Source organism: Chrysochloris asiatica, unplaced genomic scaffold (assembly GCF_000296735.1).
Source record: "Chrysochloris asiatica unplaced genomic scaffold, ChrAsi1.0 scaffold00047, whole genome shotgun sequence".
Lineage (NCBI taxonomy): Eukaryota > Metazoa > Chordata > Mammalia > Afrosoricida > Chrysochloridae > Chrysochloris > Chrysochloris asiatica.
Window position 1 is genome coordinate 2,153,200 of NW_006408565.1, and position 13,335 is coordinate 2,166,534.

A 13,335-nucleotide genomic window follows, 5' to 3' on the forward strand; every position below is an offset into this window, starting at 1 on the left:
GGTCAGGGGGCTGCAACCCCCTCCCCCATTCGACAGGCAGCCCGCGTCCACACCAGCTGAGCTAAACCCCCGCTCCCCCATGTGGATAACAGGGTGCAGTAGGGAGGCGGGTCATCCTGTCCCTGCCCCACCTGCAAAGAGCAGCGTAAAGACCTCAATCGCGATCTTCACCTTAGCAGCACCCTTCCCCCAAGTGGGTATTGCCCACCCACTTACACATTAATTTCCCCCACCCACTGTGCAGGGAAGACAGACATCACTTCCCGCCTCTCAGGTGACCAAAGAGCCCCCCTTTTCCTCAGCAGGGTGAGGAGCTTCCATCAGCCACCAACGTGGTGGGAGGGGGCAGGAACAGTAGCCCTGCTATCACAAGAACCAGGATCACCCCTTCTCCCAGCAGGGTGAGGGCCTCCCAACCCTTCGACTAGGTGGATGCATACATGCGCCTCCAGAGAAGCAACAGGCGCCCCCAACCCCTTCCCAGCCGAAAACGCCGACCCCCCTCGTCCCTCTCGCTTTTCACCTCCAGAAACCGGGCCGAAGCCTGGGCGAACGACTGAGCCTCACTCCGCCCCCTGCGCCATTTTATCGACCCCTCCCCGACCTCCCCCCACTCTGAGGCTGCCTGGGCAACGCCAGGAGGAGGGCAAGCAAACGGTGATTGGCAGGAACCCGCCCCGCCTCTTAAGGTGGCTCCGCCCCCTGCCCGTGCCCCGCGCAGGCGCCTCAATAACACCTTTCACCCATCTCCCCCCCCAACCTGGCTCCACTCATTCTTGTCTCATCGACCTGCTCGACTCTCTGCTTTTCCTGACTCACAGCCACGGCCAGTCGCTGAAGGGCTCAGACCAAATAAGTCGAGCAACTATCTCATCTGATGCAACCTACCTAAACTCGCGTGACGGTTCCTGATACACTGCCGCTGCGGCTACTGAGGAAGGAGCGTGGGCACTGGGCTAGAGGCGTAAGGTGGTAGAGGCGGCGGTGGAACCATGGGGGACGCTCTGAGCCCTGAGGAGAAGCTGCACCTTATCACCCGGAACCTGCAGGTCGGGCCTCGGGGTTGGAACTGCGCGATTGAGGGTCTGGGGCCCTAGGTCCAGTGATCGTGAGACCCACGAGGGGGTCATAAATGTGTAGGCCGGGAATTCAGTATCCGAGCAGCTATGAAAGAACCTATCGGTTGGTCAGTCATTCTGACTGACTCGCTTTCTATGTACACTCTGCCTTGTGTTTGAGTCAGGCTTTTAGTTCAGGATCCCACTCTACGCACCACATATGTGCCAGGTGCGGTGCTAGACACTGATTACCGTCAAGACCCTGACCTCCCAGAGCTTGCCTAGAGAAGATCAGGCGTTTAAGGTGACCCATAGTGGAGACAAGTACTGGAAAGAATTGTACATTGAGTTTTGAAAGAGAATCAGGAAAGGAGTGGAGGGCGGCGAGGCTGGGAAAACATCCATGAGGAAGTGACTTCTGAATCACACCCTGAAGGATACAGATCATCCCTTCACTCCAGTGTTTTTCGTCTTACTGTTTCCAGAATTGATGGTATAGGAGTTAGCCAGAAGAAGAATGAGAGAAGGAGCATTTCAGGTGCCAGGGCCAGATAGGAGAAAGAATTGTGGGTCAAATAAAGGGCTAAGTTAAATAGAATGGGAAAAATGCAGATCAAGCTCTTAATAAAGGGATTTTTAAAATTGCTTATTTCTCACCTCTTTTGGAGTCGTGGTGTGGCATTGTGGGTTAATGCGCTGGACTGCAAAGTCAGTTTGAATCACAAGGTTGGCAGTTCAAGCTCACCTCGGAAACCCTATTGTTGTTAAGTGCCGTCGAGTCAGTTCTGACCCATAGCGACCCTGTACAAGGTTTCCGAGGGTGTAAATCTTTACGGGAGTAGAAAGCCTCATCTTTCTCCCATGGAGCGGCTGGTAGTTTCGAACCGCTGACCTTAAGGTTCGCAGCCCGATTCGTAACCACTACGCTACCAGAGCTCCTTATACACAGTCTCTATGGGTCTCAACCAACTCTACAGCACTTAACAACAACACCTCTTTTAGGTTTCTGACTATTGCCATCTTAGGTGCCTTTCTGACCATTATATTTAAATAGTGAACTTACCATCAGAACTAACTCTTGCCCTGCCTCTGCCACCCCAGTAGCATTTATACCCTCTGACATACTGTAAATTTTACTTGCTTAGCACGACACACCACCACCATCAGGATAGGGGGAGGCAGGGACCAAGTCTTGTAGGCTATGTTTAAAATTGGACTTTATTCTAATGAACAGGTATACATTACTTGGGCTACTAGCTTCTTTTGTTGCTATTTTGTTTGAGATATAATTTACTCTATAAAATTCATCCTTTTAAATTGTACGGTTTAATGGTTATGCACCATCACCACTAATTGAAGAACATACTCATCACCTTAAAAAAAAAACCATACCATTGTTTTGTTATTGTTGTTGTTAAGTGCCATCGAGTCCAACCCATAGCAACCCTGTGTAGGGTTTCCAAGGAGCAGCTGGTGAGCTTGAACCTCCAACCTTGCAGTTCAAACTGATGTTGCAGTCTGGCGCATTAACCCACAGCGCCACACAATTGTTGTTAAGTGCCATTAGTTGTTGTTAAGTAGGAGTGGGTTCCAACTCATAGTGACCCTGTATAGGGTTTCCAAGGAGTGACTGGTGAGTTTGAACCACCAACTTTGTGGTTCAAGCCAACCTTGCTTTCTAGTGTTTTATCCCACAGCGCCACACCAGAATACCATTAGTAGTCAGTCACCATATTTCCCAGTGCTATGGAATGACTAGTTTACTTTCTGTCTTTATGGATTTGCCTATTCTGGACATTTCTTTCAATTCATACATTTCATGTCTGGCTTCTGTCATTTGGCATAATGTTTTCAAAGTTCACTCTTATAACAGATACCAGAACTTCATTCCTTTTTAATGTAGACTATTCTGTTTTATAAGGAGCTCTGGTAGCGTAGTGATTACAAATCGGGCTGCGAATTGCAAGGTCAGCAGTTCGAAATTACCAGCTGTTCCGCGGGAGAAAAATGAGGCGCTCTGCTCCCGCAAAGATTTACAGCCTCAAAAACCCTGTACAGGGTTTTATAACTATAGTACTTGTGTTATAAAATCAATCAGCTGATGGATTTTTGGGCTATTAACACTCACAGTTTGATCTTAACCAAAAATTTTCATGCTTTTCCTTAGCCACTAGATTCTTTGTCACGTACCCTTTCTCCATAAAAGAGTGCTGGTTGGAGATAAAGGATGCACAAAACTAAAGTCGGCTTACTCAGGTTTTTGAAGGTTCAGTGATCTAACCTTTTCTTGAGTGGTGAGAACTTCTTGGGAAGTAACAGATGCCTTGTTGTTGTTAAGGGCTGTCAAGTCAGTTCCTACCCATAGCAACCCTATGTAGGGTTTCCAAGGAGCGGCTGCTGAGCTTGAACTGCCGACCCTGCAGTTCACACTGACTTTTGCAGTCCAGCATATTAACCCAGTGGGTGCAATATTAGCCTTCAGCAGTCTAGGAGTAAAGGTTTATAACAAATCCTGCTAATAACTATTTGACTCAGCCAATCATTTTTGCCTATCCTGGCTCCTAACAGCCTCTTCAAACCATCACACCTGAAGAAAAACCAAAAATTTTATCACGGGCATGTCAGCCTGATTTTTCCAATATTGCTTTAAGGTGAAAGAAAATCATTAAAGGTTTAAATAGGGGATCGAGTAATGATATTTTGGATTTAGCAAAAGATCTCTCTGGGCTACCTTTCGGCCCGTGTATTGGAGGGACAGCAGTAGATACGAGAGACTTGTTAGGAGACTAGTACAGTAGTCCTGGGGTGCTTTAATGGTGACTAGACTAGGTAGTAGTAGTGTAGGGTCAGAGAGAAGTAGAAGAATTTAAGAGCTGTTTGGAGTTACTTAAACAGCGTGGTGGATAAGATTCTGATTTACTGGTGAATAAGTGGCACTGTGGGATAATGCACTAGACCGCAAGGTCGGCAGTTCAAACTCACCAACTGCTCCTTGAAAACCCTATACAGGGTCACTATGAGTCAGAACAACTCGATGGCAGTTAACAGTGATTGATTTCGTGAACTAGGAATGAAACTGTAGGTGAAAAAAGATAGTTGAGGAGTGAGATAGGCAGTTCAGGAGCATGAGTTTAATTCTGACCATGTTGACTTTGAATTAACTGGAGTGACAGCAAGTTACATGTTCTATATAAGGGTATAGACAGAAAATTTGGAAGTTAGTAGCTTATAAATAGTAATTGAAGCAACTGAAAGAATCACTTAGAGAGAATGTAGAGACTACAGCCCCATGGTTTGCTAATATATAGTAATTAAGGAGAAGAGGAGCAGCTGCAAAGAAATCTGATTCCCCCACCCCAACCCCCATCTCCCCCAGCAGCCAGAGAAGTAGGGAGAAAACCAAGAGACTGAAATAAAAGAGGGAATGCAGACTAAAAATTATTCACTGACTTTAGCAATGTGGAACTCATCTGTGATATTAGCAAGAGTATTTTCAGTGATGTGATACTTACATGGAATTAGAATGGGAGATAAGGAAATAGAGACTGGAAGAGACAACTATTTCAAGAAGGTCTTCTTACAAAAAGGAGAGTAAGTTAGAAGTGGTGGTGGTGTTCTGTGGAGTTGGTTTTGACTCATAGCCACCCTGTATAGAGTTTCCAAGGCTGTAACTCTTTACAGGAGCAGAAAGCCTCATCTTTCTCCCTCAGAACCACTGGTAGTTTCGAACTACCTGACCTTGAGGTTAGCAGCCCAACTCGTCACCACTACGCTACCAGAGCTCCTTAAGGTAGAAGTTGTTGTTGTTGTTATGTGCTGTGAAGTCGGTTCCAACTCATAGCAACCCCGTACAGGGTTTGGAAAAGATGTGGTTAGGGATACTACCTCCCTTTCCTCGCATCATTGTCATTTCACTGGTGGTACTAGCAGCAAGCGCCGACTTAAGTTGGCTCTCGCTCAGCATTGACAGAATGGCTGGACCTTCTTGCTGGTCCTAAGCCTGGTTCCTTAGTGACACATGCTTTTGTTTTCCTTGTCACAGGGTAAGGATGCTGGACTCATCACCAGCACTGAGCAAGGTGGGGCACCAACATTAAACCAGCTCTTCTGCTTCCACAACAGGAGGTTCTGGGGGAAGAAAAGCTGAAGGAGATCCTGAAGGAGCGGGAACTTAAGGTTTACTGGGGAACAGCAACCACAGGCAAGCCACATGTGGCTTACTTCGTGCCCATGTCTAAGATTGCGGACTTCCTGAAGGCAGGTTGTGAGGTAAGACCTAATGCTGTAAGCCACACCACTGCCCTTGGGAAGTGGGCAAAAGAAAGGTTTGACAAGGTCGGGTGGAGGAGTACTTGGACAAGTTCACATCTTGGTGGTCCCTTTCCAGGTAACGATTCTGTTTGCAGACCTCCACGCATACCTAGATAACATGAAAGCCCCGTGGGAACTTCTAGAACTCCGTACCAGCTACTATGAGAATGTGATCAAGGCAATGCTGGAGAGCATTGGTGTGCCTTTGGAAAAGCTCAAGTTCGTAAAAGGCACTGACTACCAACTCAGCAAGTAAGTGCTTGATCACCCACTCTACTGGCTCTAGTTCGTTTAGTTAATTACAGGCCTGCGGAATCCAGGCACTCTTAAAATTTGGAGAAGCTGTTTGGGTTTACCTAATAAAAACCACTAAAAACTTTATGTCCTTTGTGCTTTTAAATCATCTATGAAAAATGTACTGTCTAGTAAATGCCTGAGTACTGTCCTTCTATTTGCTAGAGACATAAATCCAATCATAACAAAGTTCTTTGCCTTGAAGAGCTCACAGCATTTGGGAGAATAATAGTAAACAGTGCAGCCTCCCCTTCTCTTTCCAGTCTGAGCCAAAAATATTAAAGGAAATGAGAAAGAAATAGATTTCACTTATTTCCCATTTCCCATAATAACAGTTTTATTGCTTCTTATCTTGTTCTATTCATGTTTATAATGTTCCCTTAGATAGAATTTTATATCCCAATTTAAGTTACTCTTTCCTAAATAATTATTCATCCTGCCTGATAGTCTCCATAATCTTTCATTTTTAAAACCTCTCAAACAGTCTTTATGACTTCATACCATGTATCACTACTAGGTACTTTTGCATTTAAGCCCTCAGAACAACTTTTCAAGGTAAGCAATCTTTTAGCCAGTTTCACAGGTAAGGAAATAAACTGAGTTTTAATTTTCCCAAGTTCATACAGCTAGTGAGTAAAGAGTCTGAATGTGAGTCCAGTTCTCTTGCTCACAAGTAAATCCCTTTTTTTTTTTACTTCATCTAACCTACTTTTCTTTACCATAACCCACTGTTGACATTTAGAATTTTAATTACAGTATATAAACACCTTTACAAAGACAGATGTTTGGATTTGTTGCCTCAGTAGAGTGCATGAGGTTTTTATTTTTCACATTTAATCTACAGCTATTTATGAATCCCTGATAGGCTAAGTAATGAGCCTGGTGACACAGTGATTAAAGTACTTAGCTGCTAAATTAAAGGTCAACAGTTTGAATTCACCAACTGCTCCTTGGGAGAAAAGGTGTGGCGGTCTGCTCTCCTATATGGATTTGCTGAGTCAGAATCAACCCGATGACAAAGGGTTTGGTTTGGTTTTGTTGAAGATGGCGGTTACCAGAAAAAGAGAAATTAACAAGTGTTGGTAAAAATGTGTAGAAATTGGAACCCTCATCTTTGGCTGTTGGGATATAAAATTGTGCAGCCACTGTGGAAAAGTTTGGCAAGTCCTGTAAAACTTAAACATAAAATTACCATATGACCCAGCAATCCTGTTCATAGGTATATACTCAAAAGATTTGAAAGCAGGAATTCAAACAGATGTATATCAGTGTTCGTTGAGACATTATTCACAAAAGCCAAAATGTGAAAACAACCAAACAGAAAAATGGATAAACAAATTGTGATGTATATCTATACTGGAATGGTACTCAGCTATAAAGAGAAATAAAGGTGCAATAGATGCAAAAACATGGATGAATCTGGAAAACATTATGCTGAGTGAAGTAAGTGAAACATAAAAGGATAAATACTGATTGCATGTGGAAATATGTGTTCCTTATTCCTCTAGGAACAGGAATAGATCCATAACATGCTACATTAAAAAAAATACAATAGGAGTTTTCAGGGCTACCAACCTTACAGTAGAGGTTGAGTAGTAGTATATTTCTCCTACATAAAGAGAAAAAAAGCCCCATTTATATGAAATATCTAAAATAGGCAGTTGCAATAAAGACCAAAGTTTATTAGTGGTTACCAGGGATGGTGGAGTCCTGGTATGGCACGGTAGGATAAGCACTGGACTACCAACCACAAGGTTGGCAGTTCAAACTCACCAGCCACTCAGAAATCTGATACAGAGTCACTGTGAGTCTGAACCAACTCGACAGCACTTAACAACAAGAAGAACCCGGGACAGATGGGACGGGGTGAAGATTAGCTATTACGTAGGTAGCACTGAGTTTCCTGTTAAGGGTAAGGAAAACATTTGGAAATACACAATGGTAATAGTGGAACATCATGGTCAACGTAATTAATGTCACTGAGTAGTTGTACATGTAAAAATGGGTAAAATGACAAATGTTCTGTTAATATCTTCTTAAAAAGTTTTAGATGTGAAAAAATATATACATGTATTGTCAGTAATAACAATAAAAATAAAGTGAGTGCTGAGAGGGAAAAAAAAAAGTAAATCCAGTAGAAAACTCTGAAACAAGCTTTTCATAGAAGAAACCTGAATGTGTAATAAGCAAAAGAAAAGATTTTCAGGTTTCTTGGTTACTATTCAAAGAAATGTAGATTTTAAACTATAGTGAGAGCCATTTCATGCTCACAAGATTGACAACAATTTTTAAACAATGACAATATAAAGTAATAAAAATTGGTTAACTCACTTTGGAAAATAGCTTGACATTCAGTAAGTTCAAGATGCCAGTTCCCGAAATTCAGTCTACCCTAGGCGTAAATAGAGAAAGTTGCATAGCAGGATGCGTATTCAAGAATATTTACAACACGTTATTTAGAGATACAAACAAAGACTGGAAAGAAACATAAATGTTCAGAATAGTGATTATTCCATATGAGGAAGGAGTGGAATAGGATCATAGAGGGGCACTCAGGAGCTTCACAGCAATTGTTACGTCCTTTTTCTTAAACTGGTGAATGAGTATGCTGTTCTCGATATTGTTCATTATTCCTTAGATGTACTTAAGTTTTGAAAAAATAAAGACATGGAAGACAGATTGAGAGAGTCACTTAACAACAATTATCTAATTGGCGTTCCAGAAGAAAAGTTCTATTTTGAATGAGAGCATGAGTCTCAGAAACCATCACACAGTGCTCCCTTTGAAGGTTTTAGGATTGGGGGAATAAATGAGCAATGGGGGGAAAATGGGTATCCACATGGCAACCTTTACCAGATTAAATCAGCACTGGTGTGCTTTAGGGTCTCCCTGGGAAACTGAAGCCTTGGCCTAGTTCTGTAGCTGTTCCCTCTTCCTTTCCTCCTCAGAGAGTACACACTAGATGTGTACAGACTCTCCTCTGTGGTCACACAGCATGATGCCAAGAAAGCTGGAGCTGAGGTGGTAAAGCAGGTGGAACATCCTTTGCTGAGTGGTCTCCTGTACCCTGGACTGCAGGTACTTATGAGGAAGATAGCCCCAGCTTGCCTTTTCTGCTATGTTTCTAACAACTGGACACAAACCTTCATCTTAGCTCCATTTACTAGCACACTTCCTGTCCCTTTACCATACCCTAGACCTTCCTTCCTGTCTCTCTCTCTAGCATTCTTTACTTCCTGGAGCACTTCTACATGAATTCACTTGTAACTCCTTCCCTACTGTCTATCCTTTAAGACATTGCTCACCTCATCTTCATTTTGCTAATCATAATATCTTAATTTAAGAAAATCAATTTCAGAGTGATATGTAAAAATAAATTTCAGCCATGGCCCTATTTTCCATTAAATAAAACAAAAAATCATACTTCATATTTTTGTAGGAAGAAGGAGGAAAATGGAAAATTAATACTAATTACCTAAATGCTATCTAGCCACATGTGGCCAGCAGATACCATATTGGGCACCCCTCACATATATAATACAGCATTGCAACAAGTTCTGTTGCACAGTGGTGTTCTAGGTTCTTCCATTCCTGTTGGTTCCCCTTCTCTTCACTCTCTCATTCCTCTCTGCCCCACCCATCCCCAGTCTAGTCAGGCACCAGATCTTATCAATTTTACTTCTTAAAAAGAGCTCAGATTCAATCTTGCTCTACATTCCCACTGCCTTGCTTCATCAGCCTCTCACGTGGCCCTACAGCAGCCTTCCCACTGTTTTCCCTGTCTCCCACTCACAAGCTTCCAATGCATGCTCTGCCCTGTTGCTGCTACAGTGCTTGTCATATTTTGCCTTCAAACCATTCACTGGCCAGGAGAGAGCTGGGCCAAGATTGCCTATACAGAGTCGCTATGGGTCAGAACTAACTCTGAAGGCACTTAACAACATCACTCTAACCACTTCCTACATCCCTTTAAAGTTGTACTTTTGCAAACCAAATCACTATAGTTCTCCTACATGCTTCACACCTGGGTGTTGATGCATTGTTTCCTCTTTGAGGTGAAAACCCAAGCATATGTTCTTCAAAACCCAGCACAACCCACAAACTGATTCTAGAAAGCCTGGTCTAAGCAGATAGAGATAATCATTTATTTGTGTTTTGTGTTCCTCTAATTAACTGTACAGGGTCGCTATGGGTCGGAACCGACTCGACGGCACTTAACAACAACAACAACAACAATTAACTTCTAGGTTAGCCCTTGGCATACTGTATTCAAATGATCTGTTTCTGTGTCTGTGGATAATTGGACTTCTAGAATCAGAATCTGGCTTTGATTCATCTATGTGTCCACAGGGCTGGCACTAGGCCAGGCATGTAATAAGTGTTGGTAACTTGGTTTACCAGTTCAGCTTTGCCTGTTTTCTGGGCTTGTGTAGCATGTACTTGTGTATGCCACGTATTTGACATTTGTCACAGGTTGCTTTTTTCATTGGGGACCTTTTGACATGACTAGTTTTCTTCTGATGTGGTTCCCCTATGACATCTGATGAAGTCTTGTTGTTTATAGGTACTGTAAGAAATAACTCCTTTGGGCGTGGTCCATTTTCAGGAATTCATGAGATTGCTAAACCAGGCAAACAGACTGTTTTAAGCAGGCTATTCTAGGACTAGGAAATTTAAATAAGAATACAGCCATTAAGACCATGGGCAAGCCATTTTGGCTTCTCTGGTGGTGGTTATGTGCCATGAGTCTGAACCAATTCATAGCGACCCTGTACAGGGTTTCCAAGGCTGTAAATCTTTACAGGAGCAGAAAGCCTCATTTTTCTCTCACAGCACAGCTAGTAGCTTTGAACTGCTGAACTTAAGGTTCGCAGCCTGATTCGTAACCACTATGCTACCAGAGCTAGAGTGGGAGGGGGGATGTGCCATAGAATTGTATATGGGGAGCTAGAACTGGAGGAGGGGCTTTTGGGAGATAATAAAAACTGTGGCCGGCTATGTGATGCATCTACCCCTGTCTATTGGGGTGGCTGCCCGATTTCACAAAATCGAATAAAGAAAACCTCACTCTCACTAAAGTGAGTACACATTGGATTACTTGAGCGTTTGTCAGTATAGCCAACGTTTCTCACAGTACTGAACAAATGTTTACTTGTAAAGGTTTTAAGGCTATCAGAGAAGCTGAATTGTGTTCATTTGCTTCCTGGCTCAACCTTGAAGAATACATTGAACAATATAGCAATTGCCAAAATTTTCTGATTAAAGAAACATGACCAGGAGTTTATACACTTTTTTTTTTCTCTTCACAGGCTTTGGATGAAGAATATTTGAAAGTAGATGCTCAATTTGGAGGTGTTGATCAGAGAAAGATTTTCACCTTTGCAGAAAAGGTTAGTGTCCTCTTTCCTAACTTCTCTGCTTTGCGTCTCAGAGGTGTACAACTGAAGTTTATTGAACTGTGATGTACCAGTCCCACAACCACAGTGGTACTGCCTGGTAAGTATTAATTTTCTTTGTTTTACAGATGAGACAACTGAGCCTAAACTGAAGTTAAATATGATGCTTAACTGGATAAGAAAGTTGTCCTGTGTCCTCCAATTAGTGACTGCGCCGTTCTCACAGTCATTACTATGCTTGAACCCAGTGTTGCAACCACTGTTTCAGTCCATCTCATTGAGGGGCATCTTCTTTTTTGCTGACCCTCTGTTTACTTTTCCAAGCATGATGTTCTCCAGGAACTAGTCCCTCCTGATAACATGTCCAAAGTATGTGAGATGAAGTCTCGCCATGCTTACTTCTAAGGAGCATTCTGGCTGTACTTCTCCCAAGATAGATTTGTTCATTCTTCTGGCAGTTCATAGTATATTCAGTAGCTTTCCCCAACACTGTAATTCAAAGACATCAGTTCTTCTGTGTTCAGCCTTATTCACTGTCTAGCTTCCGCATGCATATGAGGTGACTGAAAATACTGTGGTTTAGGTGAGGCTTACCTTAATCATCCAAAATCACACCTTTGCTTTTTAACAAAGCATGAAGATGTCTTTTGCAGTCAATCTGGCCAATGCAGTACATCATTTGATTTCTTGCCTGCTGCTTCCATAGGTGTTTATTGTAGACCCATGTAAAATAAAATTCCATCTTTTCTCTGTTTATCATGATGCTGTGTATTGGTCCAGTGCTGAGGATTTTGGGTGTATGTTGAGGTGTAATCCATACTAAGGCAGTAGTCAACTGCCTCTTGGTCTGTATACAGATTCCACATGAGTACAATCAAATGTTCTAGAATTTCCCTTCTTCATAGTGCTCTCTGAAAGCAGTATTCTCTGCTTTCAGCCAAGATCCATATGACATCAGCCATTATATCCCTAATTTCACATCTTCTGAATCTGGCTTGATTTTTCTGGCCGTTCCCTGCCCGTGTATTGCTTCAATGTTTTTAAATTATCTTCAGCAAAATTTTACTTATGTGTAATATTAATATTATTCAATAATTTCCACATTCTATCTAGTCACCTTTCTTTGAAATGAACACAAATATGAATCTGTTCCAATTAGTTGGTCAGTTAGCTGTCTTCCTAATTTCTTGGCATAATAGAGTGACTGCTTCCAGTATTTTATCCATTTCAATTGTTGAAACCTCTCGGTTGGTATTCTGTCCATTCTTGGAACCTTGTTTTTTGCCAATGTTTTCAGTGTAGCTTGGAGTTCTTTCTTCAGTACCATCAGTTTTTGATCATATGCGCTACCTCTTGAAATGGTTGAACATCAACCAATTCTTTTTAGTACAGTGAATATGTATCTTTCATCTTTTGAGGCTTCCTGCATCATTCAGTATTTTACCCATTGAATCCTTCAGTGTTGCAATTCAAGACTTGATTTTTTTTTTTTTCCTTTAGTTTTTTTCAGGATTGTTGAGTGCGTTCTTCCCTTTTGATTTCTATCTCCAGGTCTTTGCACACTTCATTATAATACTTTGTCTTTTCAAGTAATGTTGTTACTGAATCTTCTCCAATCCTGATGTCATGTTCTTCTTCATATAATCCAGTTCCTCCGATTATGGGCTCAACATACAGGTTGAAAAGTATGGTGAAAGAATACAACCCTGGCACACGACTTTTCGAATTTTAATCCATTCAGTGTTCCCTGTTCTGTTCGAACAACTGTCTCTTGGTCTATGTACAGGTTCCTCAATGAGCACAATTAAGTGTTCTGGAATGCTCATTCTCCTCAATGTTGTCCATAGCTTGTCATGATCCACACAATCGAAAGCCTTTGCATAGTCAGTAAAGCACTGGTAAGCATCTTTCTGGTATTCTCTGCTTTCAGCTAAGATCCATCTGATGTCAGCAATGATATCCCTCATTCCACGTCCTCGTCTGAATCAGGCTTGAACCTGTCAATGTGCAATTGCAGCCATTTTTATTTTTAGCAAAATTGTATGTGCGTATGAAATAATGATATTGTCCAATGGTTTTCTCATTTCATTGGATCACCTTTGATCTCTTTGGAATGAGCACAAATACAGATCTCTTCCAATCAATTGTCCAGGTAGTTGTCTTCCACATATCTTGGCATAGATGAGTGAGTGCCTCCAGTGCTTCGTCTGTTTGTTGAAAGCTTTCAATTTGTATTCCATCAGTTCCCAGAGCCTTGTTCTTTGCCAGTGCCTTCA

General features: G+C 42.3%; 1 protein-coding gene across 1 annotated transcript in view; it reads left to right on the forward strand.

Annotated features, from left to right (window-relative positions):
* The first annotated feature begins 992 nt into the window (after positions 1–992).
* YARS (tyrosyl-tRNA synthetase) overlaps positions 993–13,335 on the forward strand; it is a 32,559-nt gene continuing 20,216 nt past the window's right edge. Inside the window, exons 1-5 of the mRNA XM_006862147.1 lie at positions 993–1,049; positions 5,181–5,327; positions 5,446–5,621; positions 8,612–8,741; positions 10,973–11,053. Of these exons, the coding sequence (XP_006862209.1) occupies positions 993–1,049; positions 5,181–5,327; positions 5,446–5,621; positions 8,612–8,741; positions 10,973–11,053 (591 nt within the window). The remainder of the gene's footprint in view (positions 1,050–5,180; positions 5,328–5,445; positions 5,622–8,611; positions 8,742–10,972; positions 11,054–13,335) is intronic.